At 37.0% G+C, this 12986-nt stretch overlaps 1 protein-coding gene across 2 annotated transcripts in view; it reads left to right on the top strand.

Annotated features, from left to right (window-relative positions):
- NAA15 (N-alpha-acetyltransferase 15, NatA auxiliary subunit) overlaps positions 1 to 10201 on the top strand; it is a 111726-nt gene extending 101525 nt beyond the window's left edge. The window contains exons 18-20 of one of the 2 annotated variants that reach the window (XM_062199594.1): positions 1923 to 2066; positions 4205 to 4302; positions 6009 to 10201. In XM_062199594.1, coding sequence (XP_062055578.1) covers positions 1923 to 2066; positions 4205 to 4302; positions 6009 to 6209 — 443 coding nt within the window. In that variant the 3' untranslated portion in view covers positions 6210 to 10201. Of the gene's footprint in view, positions 1 to 1919; positions 2067 to 4204; positions 4303 to 6008 lie in introns of both variants that reach the window. The other variant, XM_062199593.1, reaches the window with a different exon arrangement.
- Positions 10202 to 12986: the final 2785 nt, after the last annotated feature.

Below are 12986 nucleotides of genomic sequence, written 5' to 3'. Positions count from 1 at the left end.
TTATACTCTAAGAGTTTTTCTTTTTCCTATTAAATATTTACTTATTTATTTGAAAGGCAGAGTAAGAGAGGAGGAGAGACACAGAAAGAGATCTTCCTTCTGCTAGTTCACTCTCCAAATGGCTAAGCCAGTAGCCAGGAGATTCTTCTAGGTCTCCTACATGAGTGCAGGATCTTGAGCCATCTTTGCTGCTTTCTCCAAACCATTAGCAGGGAGGTGAATTGGAAGTAGAGCAGCTGGAACTCGAACCGGCATCCTTTTGGAATGCCAACTTTGTAGGCAGCAACTTTACCCATTATGTACAATGCTCTCCCCTCCAGAAAGCATTTTAGACAAATCAACAAGGCCCATGAAAATAACTTGTTTTTTGTTTTTTTTTTTTTTTTTTTTAATGGAAGCTGTATGTTGTTTTGAGATCCTGTGTTCATTGTAATTGGCTATAGCCTGCTTTAGTAACTTTCTCATCTCTGTTCCTTCTCTACTCTGAAAAACAAGTCCAATAAATTGCAAAAACCAAGTTGAAATACAGCCATAATAAAGGTTAAACTAAATTATTTAGTTAGGAGCTCATTTATTTGAACTACCCAGTTCTATAAAATAGTATTCACTGATAGTATATTAGTGAATTATTAATAATTTTATATAGAATATTTCACTTAAATGTTCACCAAGAATTCAATATTTTAGGGTAATGATCATTTGGGGAAAAATAAATAATCCAAAACCAAAATAGAAATAGAACCATATAGAAAATACCAACATATATTACATATAGTATGGAGATGGGAGATATATATGTATTTGAGGGTACTTCAAAGAGTTCGTGGAAATTGGAGTTAAAAGTTGTTTTGGTACAGGAAACTTGAAAACTATACTAGGATATTTTAAAAAGTTCATGGGAAACTGCATATTATGAAAACACTGTGCATGGGTTTCACATGTTTTGTACCAAAATGCACTCAGTTTTCCAGTTTTTGAGGTACCATCATATCTGTCATGGTGAGGATAAATGGTTAGTGTCAGAATGTGAAAGCCACCACAATCCCTAAACATAAGGAAAATTTAATGTTTTCAAACCATGTCAAATATAGTTACCTACAGTTTATTGAATGCTAATTAGACTGTACTTTTACATGGTAGCTTTTCCTTACTGTAATCCTTCCAGGTCAGTTACAGCCCCAGTTTTCCACATCAGTAAAGAGATTCAGAGAGGTTCTGACTTGTCCAAGGCCAAATCTGTACCCGGGTTCCAAAGCTACAGACTCTGTCTGTACAAATATAACAGAGCATAATAAACATTCATCCCAGAGGAATTGGGTTCTGCATTTTCATCTTCAAGTTTCGAGGCGTGAGAATGTATTGTATTTGTTACATGAAAATGCTTTGGCATCCTGTGTAATTTATTATAAAGTGATAGTTCATTTTGCATAGTTCCTAAATATAAAGGTCAATGAAGTCAGACTTTATTGTAAATGTGCATTTCTTGTATGTAGAAAATGATGGGTAGAATGAGGAAAATCTGTTGCCTCAGAAGCACTGTATATTTCCTGTGACATTATTTATCAGGTTGGTGCTGTCAAGTCCCTGCTTTGCAGATCTTAAGGTTGAGGGGTACAATCCCAAGGAACTTAACTATGTCTTTGGTCATCCATTTTGCTTCCTGTTCCTTTTTGGAAACAAGTCATCTGTCATTAACTTTTCTTTTGGTACCTTTAGAACAATTGTTAGATTGCTCTGTTCATACGTATTCTTTAAATGTATGTAAATGAGTTATTTAAATGATAAATTATTAGTAGGCATTATCTAGTCTTTGTATATCATTGTTTTGCCTCCTTGGTGTCATCAAATAGATAATTTAGCTCCTACAGACTTTATCAGGGTGTCGAACTGCTAACAGAGTTTGTTCTTAATTTATTCAGCAGTGTGTGAAAGTAAAGATTTGCCTGATACAGTTAGAACAGTATTAAAACAAGAAATGAGTCGTCTTTTTGGAGCAACAAATCCAAAGAATTTTAATGAAACTTTTCTGAAAAGGAATTCTGATTCATTGCCACATAGATTATCAGGTAATCACTTTATTTTGTCTTTCTCTTAGCCTTGATAAAATGACCTCTATTTATTTCAGCGGAACAATCACAAGAAAGTACACATTAATAAGAAAGAAACAGTATGTGTATATTATATATTTTTTAAAAGTTTTATTTATTTGAGAGGCAGAAAGCGTGAGCTCCCATCTACTGGTTTACTTTTCAAATGCTCACAGGGTTAGAATTTGGGAATTCAATCTGGTCTCCCACTTGGGTGGCAAACACTGAACTACTTGAGCCATTATCACCTGCTACCTCCCAGGGTGCGCACTAGCAGGAAACTGGAATGGGGTAGAGCCTGGATTGGATCCCAGGCTCTCTGATAATGGTATTCAGGCATCATAATCAGCATCTTAACCACTAGACCAAAATGCCTGCCCCTTATATGTTACATTCTAATCCTGTGAAAACAGATGGTTTAACTATGCTTCTTACACATTTTTAAGATAAAATTATTGCCAGCGCTGCGGCTCACTTGGCTAATCCTCCGCCTGTGATGCTGGCACCCCGGGTTCTAGTCCCAGTTGGGGCGCCGGATTCTGTCCCGGTTGCTCCTCTTCCAGTCCAGCTCTCTGCTGTGGCCCGGGAGTGCATTGCAGGATGGCCCAGGTCCTTGGGCCCTGCATCCTCATGGGAGACCAGGAGAAGCACCTGGTTCCTGCCTTCGGATTGGCGCAGCGTGCTGTCTGAAACACTTCAGCCGTAGCAGCCATTTAGGGGGTGAACCAACAGAACAGGAAGACCTTTCTGTCTGTCTTTCTCTCTCTCACTGTCTAACTCTGCCTGTCAAAAAAAAAAAGAAGATAAAATTATTATGAATCAAGATGCTGGTTCAACATTGGCATTACAAAGACCCAGACATAACTGAGTTTAAGTGTGTGTTACATACAATGGAGGTGGCATTCTCTTTCTTTTCTTTCTCCCATCATTGTACTACTCTTTTTTTTTTTTTTTTTGGACAGGCAGAGTGGATAGTGAGAGGGAGAGAGAGAGACAGACAGACAGAAAGGTCTTCCTGTTCTGTTGGTTCACCCCCCAAATGGCACAGTGGGTTAAAGCCCTGGCCTGCAGCACTGGCATCCCATATGGGCACCGGTTCAAGTCCTGGCTGCTCCACTTCTTTTTTTTGACAGGCAGAGTTAAACAGAGAGAGAGAGACAGAGAGAAAGGTCTTCCTTTTTGCTGTTGGTTTACTCTCCAATGGCCGCTGCAGCTAGCACATCTCGCTGATCGGAAGCCAGGAGCCAGGTGCTTCTCCTGGTCTCCCATGTGGGTGCAGGGACCAAGGACTTGGGCCATCCTCCACTGCTTTCCCAGGCCATAGCAGAGAGCTGGCCTGGAAGGGGGGCAACCGGGATAGAATTTGGCGCCCCAACTGGGACTAGAACCCGGTGTGCTGGCACCACTAGGCAGAGGATTAGCCTGTGAAGCCATGGCGCCGGCCTCATTGTACTACTCTTAACATTCACTGGGATGTAACCATCATCTTCCAAATTCTCTTACTGGTGTCAGATTTGCAGAAGTTAAATACCCGATACCATCTGACAGTTCACAAAAAGTGTAAGACAAAGGTCTGCATCAGTAAGCCAAAGTAAGGACTTTCTGGGACCATGTGGATAGTGCTTTTGTAGTGTGCTGTAAAACTTTCTGGCTGAGAAGCCTGGCTGCTTTGTATAACTTTGTGGAAACCCAAATTTACCTTTTTGGTTCATGGGATCCCCCTTCTATCCTGTGCCACCTACATTTACTGAAATAGCCCCCCTTACCACCAAATTATGATGCTTATTTTAGAAAGAGAACTATGGTCCTACCACGTAGAAATAACATTAGGATATTTGTATTCATAGTTTCTTTAATTGTGCATATTTTACATACACATTGTATTTTACTGGGTAGATACACATGGCTAATCTTTCTCCTTCTTTGGATAGTGAGCTGTTGATGGCATCATCTCTTAGGATTATTTTGTTTGCAGTGGCTTCTCCCATTTTTCTAATCAATTCCATACTCTGTGTGTACATATGGGTATACCTTGAATTTTATATCTGAGTGGGTAGAGAATAAAATGTTGGTTTTACCTTGAAGTAAAAGAGATACCCTTTTCTCCTTTCATTCAGCTGCCAAAATGGTATATTATTTAGATTCTTCTAGTCAGAAGCGAGCTATAGAGTTGGCCACAACACTTGATGAATCCCTTACTAACAGAAACCTCCAGGTAAAGAGTTTTTCATTTCTCTGTGTAAGAAAACTTAACTATTCCTTGCTGCTTTTTTCACCAAATGAAACAGTGTTTCTGTTATTTTGCTTACTATTCTCCAAACCATTATGAATCTACGTCAGACGCTTATCTTAAATTTGTTTAGGGTTGTGTGTATGTTTAGGTACATGCACACCAGGTTGCTTGGCATTCAGTAACTAGCTTCACTTTGGTAATTTGCAATAAATTTTTTAGAAATATAGTAAAATCATACATACACATACATATATTCCATAGTGACTTTTGGATTTCAATTTATGTTTATGCATTTCTGAGCAAGCAGTGGTCTCAGTGAGATTCTAACGTGCTAACATGTGTTAACCAGGGGCTGAATTAAGATACTTATTTTATAGTTTGCAATACTGACCAGATTAAATAGAGTAAAAGATAATAGGAATGAGCATGTTGCAAAATACAGATGCTAATTTAAAGGAAAACCTACTTTGCATATAATCAGCTTGCTGAAAGATAATGTTATATATATTCATTTAATAGCAAACAAAGGCAGTATCTTTAAGAAAGAAAAAGTAGGACCTGAATTTAAGGTCCTTAATAGCCGAACAAAAGTTATAGGGTTTAATGTATCTAGAAATTAAGTAGTGTTTTCTAAATGAAAAGATTAAGAAAGAAAACATGAAATGCAAATTCAAACATGAATTAATAAAAAGAATACAAGTAGACTGACGAGGTCGGTCGCTTGAAAGAAAAATAATTTTCATGACCTGATTTTTCTTGCATATAATTACTTCATGTTTAAGAAATTCTTTGCAAACTCATTGGATATGTCTTAAGGTGCCCTTTTATTTGAATATAAGGTTGAAAAACGACGTTTGATTTTGCTGATGCCTCTCCCCCTAAATTAAAAAGCCTATGCTCAGTAATTGACATGGGTATTTTATATATATATATATATATATATATATATATATATATATTTTTTTTTTTTTTTTTTTTTTTTTTTTGACAGGCAGAGTGGATAGTGAGAGAGAGAGACAGAGAGAAAGGTCTTCCTTTTTGCCGTTGGTTCACCCTCCAATGGCTGCCACGGCTGGCGCATCTCGCTGATCCGAAGCCAGGAGCCAGGTGCTTCTCCTGGTCTCCCATGCGGGTGCAGGGCCCAAGCACTTGGGCCATCCTCCACTGCCTTCCCGGGCCATAGCAGAGAGCTGGCCTGGAAGAGGGGCAACCGGGATAGAATCCGGTGCCCCGACCGGGACTAGAACCTGGTGTACCGGCGCCGTAAGGTGGAGGATTAGCCTGTTAAGCCACAGCGCTGGCCATGGGTATTATATTTTGACATTTAATACACATAGCACCGGGCCAGCATGAAAGCAAAGTTGCTGCCTAGGCTTGTGCAGTTACTGAGTACCTCTTTCAGTATAACACATGATACACTTTGCTTGGTTCACCTTAGTCGTGTCCCAGTTTATACTTTGTCCTTGTTTCCCTTTTGTATAAACCCTGCAATTCTGAAGAAATGGTTAAATTAAGCCTTGGAGAGGGTGTTAATGAAACATGTATGTGTAGTAAATCCTTTTGATTTCCTTAAATACTTCATTTAGTTCTTATTTTGGAAATCTGTTGATGTTGCAATGTCTAATAATTCACAGTGAAAACCTTTTATTGACAAATTATAACATGGCTCTTTTTCCCCCCTTTTTTAGACATGTATGGAGGTATTAGAAGCCTTGTGTGATGGTAGCCTAGGAGACTGTAAAGAAGCTGCTGACGTTTATAGAGCAAATTGTCATAAGCTTTTCCCTTATGCTTTGGCTTTCATGCCTCCTGGATATGAAGAGGATATGAAGATTACAGTTAATGGAGATAGTTCTGCAGAAACTGAAGAACTGGCCAATGAAATTTGAACATCATTAAACAAGCAAATGGAATGACTTTGGACCATATCTAGTGTATAATATTTTTGTCACGCACCTGCTGCATTGCTCTAACTTACACAGAATGAGAGGAGTAAATGTTCTTGCCTTCAAAATAGTGTTTTACGTTTTTTATCCTGCTGAAAAAGTATATATAAAATATCTAACATTACAGGATATAGGTTCAGTTTCTTAAAAAATTAAAAGCTGCTAAAATTGAGGGAATTAAAAAAAATACCTTATCCTATTCCTACCTACCCACCCATGTTTTTAAACTAATTTATATAAAATCTGGAGGCTATTACATCTAACAAAAGCAGGTGTGTGGCAGAAATATTACTTTAAATTTGTCTTGTGAGATTTTACTATATCTCAGACAGCAGAAATGCTGTTTTAGCACTGGATTCTTTCACTGAGCACAAAGAGTTGTTGGGGCTTTAGCATCTGACTGATTTTGTTACGGGGTTGATTCTGACCATAGGAAGTATGCAATGTGAATCACTATTTACAGAGAAATCTACAACACATGCTTGATGTTGTAGAAACTGGGACATTTAGATACCAAGCAGAATTATAAGAAACCTAGAAGGTGTTCAATACGCTTGTTTTGTTTCCAAAATTCACTGTACATGATCAGTTTGGTGTTCTTGTACCACAGTTTTTAACTGAAGGAACCAGTTGGAACAATCTCAATTTTAACTAAAACTTGAAGAACTAAAATAACAATGCAAAACCTTTCAGCATTGTTTTGGCCAAACTTGTTAAAACTGTAATGCAAGAACCAAATGCACTGTGATGTGGCACCAACTAATTAGCAAGCATGAATTTTTCACCCAAGAGTGAAAAAAAGAAAATCTACCATGGCTTGAAGTTAAAGAGCAGAACTCCTGACTACCATTCTATGACTGATCAAGAGACTAATAGTTAAAAACCTCAGCAGGCCTTGTTCACGATATGCAGAAAAAAAAGTGCTGCAGTTTAGATACCTCTGGAATTTTTCCACAGTGTCACAGGTTTGTAATACTTGAAGCCCTACATTTCTAAGAATATATTTCTTGCTCAGTTGTTTCAGGCAAGCCCAAGACTTTGTAATTTTTAAAGGGCCCAAGATTTTTTTTTTTCCAATAACAGACCAGCTTCTTTTTCCTGCAGTTACAGATGTAATTTCTTTTTTGTTGTCAAACATAAGGTACCAAATATGATGCAATAAATTGTTTTGAAAAACAGTTGTGTGAATATTTCAACTAATCTGTGTTGGGCTTCTGTGAAAATACACAGGTGGAAACAGAGGTGCAAGCCAGAGACAATGTAATATGCTGTAAGGCTAGTGAAGATGGGAGCTTTTTGGAATGAGCTGAATGCTGGTGTCAGGGAACTCCATAATGAAGTAGAATGCTGCTCCTGTATTAAGATTCATTGAGGGCTAGGATGGTGGCAGGTACTATGAATGTAATGCATAATTTGAAAGGAAAACTAAAAACTGCTATTTTGATTGGGAAAATGAGCCTTAACACGTTAAACCTGTATACTGAGAACTAGCCTCAGGCTCAGTATTCTCATTGCCTTTGCAAGATCTGAGCAAATAAGATGAAGTAAAATGAATCAACTGTATATAACTGACTTTTTGTGGTACTTTTAGTTTATAGAAAGTATACTCTCTAAAGGGAATTTTCAGAAGACCTGATCCTTTTACTGATTTTGAACAGTTGTGCTAAAATCAACATTTCATAGTACATGAACTGCATTCCACATCCCAGTCTAACAGTTTAGTGATGTAAAGAGAAGTACAAGCTAAACTACAGTGCTTTGATTTGTTTTATTAACTGGCCCTGTCTCAGGAACATCTTTAACAGATGGCAAAAAAACAAACTTTTTTTCAACTTCTCCTATGAGTGGCAACTGAAGTTCTTAATTGTTGGGAAAGAACACTAGTGCTACCTCTGCCACTAATGAGGTGTTTGGAGGAGGCACCAGCCATATAATAGGGGGTGTTTGTGTGAATTTTGTTTAAACTCTACTGTATATTGAAATGAAATTCATCTATTTGTCTTGATAATGTTCAACTAATGTAGATTGTCTTAGAAGGAATATTCATAAGCATAAGTACCCAGAACTTTAAATGCAGATGCCACCCGTGAGGAGCGCAGTTCCTAACATGTATATTGTATTCCAATTCAATTTTACTGGAACTATTGAATAAATCTTTTATTTTCTTTCAGGTTTATTTGATAGTGGATACATTGTCTGGTGTCAGAGGACCTTGACTGGGTTCATTTTATGTCCAGACATCACCCCCAAAACATTGTACTGTACTATCTTGCTCTGAGTAGTGTCAACTGGATCATCTCACATTTGCCTCATTCATTCTACTAATTTCCAATGATATTGTGGGGGGAACAACAGGGTTAGAAAACAAGTGGAAAAAATGCAGAGATATTGTAATCTAAACAAGTGCCTTATGTTTATTGCTAAGAACTGGTGTTATCAACCCTTTTGGGAAGAAAGGGTCCCTTGACATGTATTAACATAGGAGTAAAGTTTCTTTTTGTTTTTCTTTATATTCATTTACTCTTGTCACTTCTCATTGAATAACACCTGGCTAGGTTACTTTACTCAGTTTTCATAAGGTAGTTGAGTCATCCGTTTTCAGCAATTTTCTGTATCTGTTGTGCACAATAAAGTGTGATCTATAAATAGCATGACTAAAAGTAATGCCAATGTTAGTGAATAGTTTTTTTGTTGCCTTTCTCAGGCCCTTGTTTTTCACAGTGCCATTCTTACCCCATGGTATATTGCTTTTCGAGCTGTGAAATGAAAGCTGGGACTGAAGAGGTCAGGAAAGTATGGTCCAGGTTCCAATAGATTGTGATTAAATTCAGGGAAGTCTCCTGTGTAATTTCTAGTCATGTTTCTGGAGCTACAAAGGGAAGTGTTGGACTTTTTTACAGGATGGTTATATACTTGTCTTACATAATTACCAGCCTTAATTTTGAAATTAATCTTCAGAGAATTTCGAAGAAACAGTGCTCTTTCAGATGGAAGTCAGTTTTATTCTAGCTCATGCTCTACTTTTTAAAAGACAAGATTTCTTGATACTATTATGCTGTCATCTAAAGCTTCACTGAATTCACTGCTAACTAAATTAAAAACAAGGTCCCGTGCGATGGCTATGAGAAACGTTAAGTTTTGTTCCGATTACTATGGTTGAGAAAATCACAACCTGTAGCAATAAAATATTTGTGGCAAGGTGACTATTCATTGAATTGCACTTTTACCTTTTAGTATGCAACCTGTGAAATGGATGGTGAAATAAAAGTATTGGTAGTTTACAGAAAGTTCTAGAGAAAATGTTGTATTTTAATAAAACAAAAGCATATCTTTTACATACTCTAGGTTATATAAAGTATTCAAAGCTGCTACCTCCATCAAGGATAAAGCTGTTATGAAGACATCAAAAATAGGTTGAGGGAGAGGCAGCAATATATTGCAGGAAAGAGGGTCCAGAAGTTCTAGTCTTTTGTTTATCTAGTTGTCTTTGAAGCAGTGCCATTTGGCATTAGAGGCAGAAGACAGAAAAATTGATATGATATGGATTAGAACTTTTGTTAACTTGTCAAGTGCACACAAACTTGGAAACTTAAACCACTCCTCTGTAGGGTTCTGTGTGCCAATAAGAATATAGACTTTGTTTCAAAGGTTAGTACCGATTAAGGTTGATAGTTGGCAATCTAGCAAAATCATACTGTGGTTATTTCATTTTTAAAATCAGGCTCATTTCTATTTTAAGGTCTACATTATTTCATACAAGTTGTATAATCCTTCCTAATTGAAAATTGATGATGCTTATACAAAGGCACAAAAAAGTTTGTGGCAAAATGGAATTAAACGTTAATTTTGATACAAAATATTTGTGATATAAATATTTCTGCTATCTCTGTATCGTGAACTTGGACTCAGTAAGAAAAATTAAGTTCTTATGAACATAGGAAGGGGTTTTCAGAGTATGTTCTGGGTTCATTTCTTGTTTTTAGCTATTACATTTATCTTCTATATTTAGTTACTTTTATTTTGTCTAATAAACAAGAAGTTCTCTTTACTTTTCTAAGGCTGTCTTTCCAAGTCCATAGATTGTTAACTTGGATTTTTAATTTGCTGCTTGCTTACTTTGATTTGCAGTTTTATCAGGTCTGTTGTCATACACTTCAGAAGCAAAACTGTTTATTACTAGAGAAAAATTAGTTACCACTGTTCACCATTACTTGAACAACCTTTATTATTTGCTCACCTTCAAGAAGTCATAATGCTGCTTGATGAGTATCTTTAAGAATGAAACGATGGCAATTTAAGAATCAGGTTTTTTTTTTGTTTGTTTGTTTTGTTTTTTTTTCCTTAGCACCTAATACCTGTCTCCTTGATTTTTCATTTTCTTTTTTTAAGTCTTGAACTTTGGGATACTAAATACTAAGTCCCTCCCTTCATTAACTTAATGTAAAACAATTTACTATGCATTAATAGTAATAGATGTATTCAGAAACTTTGTGGCTAGCTTTGTACAGCTGAACTTTAGCCTTATATAGTTCACATTTGTTGAGAAATTCATTGAAAAGGATCCAAGAATGAGCCGCCAGCTCTTTGGCTTGTGATTTTTACTAACTTAAAATGTTTGTTAAAGAGCCTACTTGTTTTCTGCAAGCATTCCATTTCACATGCCATTTCCCATTTACCTGCTACAGTGCTTTTTATTTGAGAGAAATGTCTACAACATGAAGCTTCAATGGTTAATGCTTTGGTTCAGACTCATGCAAATCCATTTTAAATGTGAATTAACATCTTTTAAGGATTTACACTGGGTACATTCTGGTATAGTTACGGTGACTAAGATAGTATATACTGGATAGTCACATATTTCTTTTCTGTGAATTTAAATACTGCCCCACAGATTGTTGACAATTATCAATAAAATAATACTAACTTTAGTCACCTACAAAGGCTCACAAATATCCCTTATCTGTGGTGTTGGTGTATAGGGTTCCTATTCATCCTCTTGTTGTTCTCTGTTCATCTTACGAGATTTCCCCCAAACTGCTACAGACTTTGTTTTTCATTTAACAGTGTATTTCTCATGCGTAATTTTTGTGTTTTTCCCATAGTTTATCAGAGGAATGGTTGTGACTGGCGTTACTGTAGGAAGCAGATGCCTGGAGGAACATCCTCTAATTTTCTCAGTTGCCTGTTCATTGTGGCATTGGTTGGCAGTGAATCTACTCATCCTTTATGTCTTTAGCAACCAGCCACCCAGGTACCATCATGCCCACTAGGATTAATGTTACTACAAGTATTGTTACTTCAGTTTTCTTCTTTCCAACAGTATACTGGTAACACATTCTACCTACCTAGAAAGAAGGCTCTATTCTTTATAGCTTAGTATCTCCTTAGTTTTAATTGTCTGAGATAGGGATCTGCTGTGGTTCTATCTGGACACTTTCATACCCCATCTGTGGTTCATAGTTGAGCTTTGATCTTTTTTACTTGGGATAGGCATTTGAAGCCTTTAAGTCATGTTTCACACCGATTGTGTATCAGAATCCCAAGGGAACTGTTAAAAAATTTAAGACAATCCCCTTGATGCCCAGCACCATTAGCAAAGATTCTGACTGAAATTACTAGGAGTCCAGTCCAGGCATTGGCCTGGCCTTTCCCCTTGGTTCCCTTCCTCTTGCTCTCCTCACTTCTCCTTTCATTGTCTGTTTCCCACTTTCCCTAGTGGTTCTAAAGTACATCCAAAGTCACTGTTTTTGATGATGAATAAGCTAGATACTTTGTAGTATTGGGTCCTTTCCTCAACAGAGATTAAAGGGAAGAAAAAAAGCTTAACTTCCTCATGTCTTACATGGAGGAACCTAGATTTGAACTTTCTGTGAAGACCATTCTGATTGATTTCAAAGTTCACGCTTTTCCTACTTAACATCATGCCATGCTGATTCAACACTACCTGAGACACTAGTAGAGAAAAAAAAATCACCTCTTGGTTTTGTTAGATGTCATGGTAACTTGACTCCATTGAAACAGCTTTTTAAATCTAAGTGTCATAGGTAGATGCTTGAGTTTTTAAGAGGGTTAATACGAATGCAAAGCAGAGTCAGCACTCTTAAATAAGGATAGTTAGATACTACTCCCTCTCATACACATACCTAACCTCTAATCAAATACATACTTCTTATCCTTACAGGAGTGCATTTTCCAAAAACAAGTGCATCAGTATTACAGATCTTATATGTGAAAGAAACCATGGTTCTAAAACAGGCAGAATGCAAGCTAAGCGTGTTGCCAGTGTAAACCCAGAAAGCCTTACATGCTTCAGGGTAAAACCTACTTGTGAAGTCTGTTGAAGCAACATTTGGGTAAAACTCCTTTATGTATCTAGTATTTCTATTTAATAGAGAGATGCTGTGTAGGCCAACTTCTAGTTCTATGTGGCTTTAATAAGTGAATCTGGTTGAGCTGACTGTTCATTGCCATTTTGGGTTGCTAGCAGTGTTAGCAAACTTAAATTTCATGCTGCTACTGCATAAAATTATTTTAAAGATACAAGGCCAGTCCCATTCTCTTTCCCTTCACCCATCGAGTAGTTGTTGAGTGCCTGCTACTTTTAGGTGCTGTGCTTCTTACTAGGGCTATAGGACAGTCTTTGCTTTCACATTTTGTGCAAGCTTCTAAAGGAGGCAGACAGTTGAAATGATTGCAACAGCAATATAACAACTGCTGGGA

Source organism: Lepus europaeus, chromosome 8 (assembly GCF_033115175.1).
Source record: "Lepus europaeus isolate LE1 chromosome 8, mLepTim1.pri, whole genome shotgun sequence".
Classification (NCBI taxonomy): domain Eukaryota; kingdom Metazoa; phylum Chordata; class Mammalia; order Lagomorpha; family Leporidae; genus Lepus; species Lepus europaeus.
The sequence above is the reverse complement of the archived record's forward strand: the minus strand, read 5'-3'. Positions and strand labels throughout refer to the sequence as shown.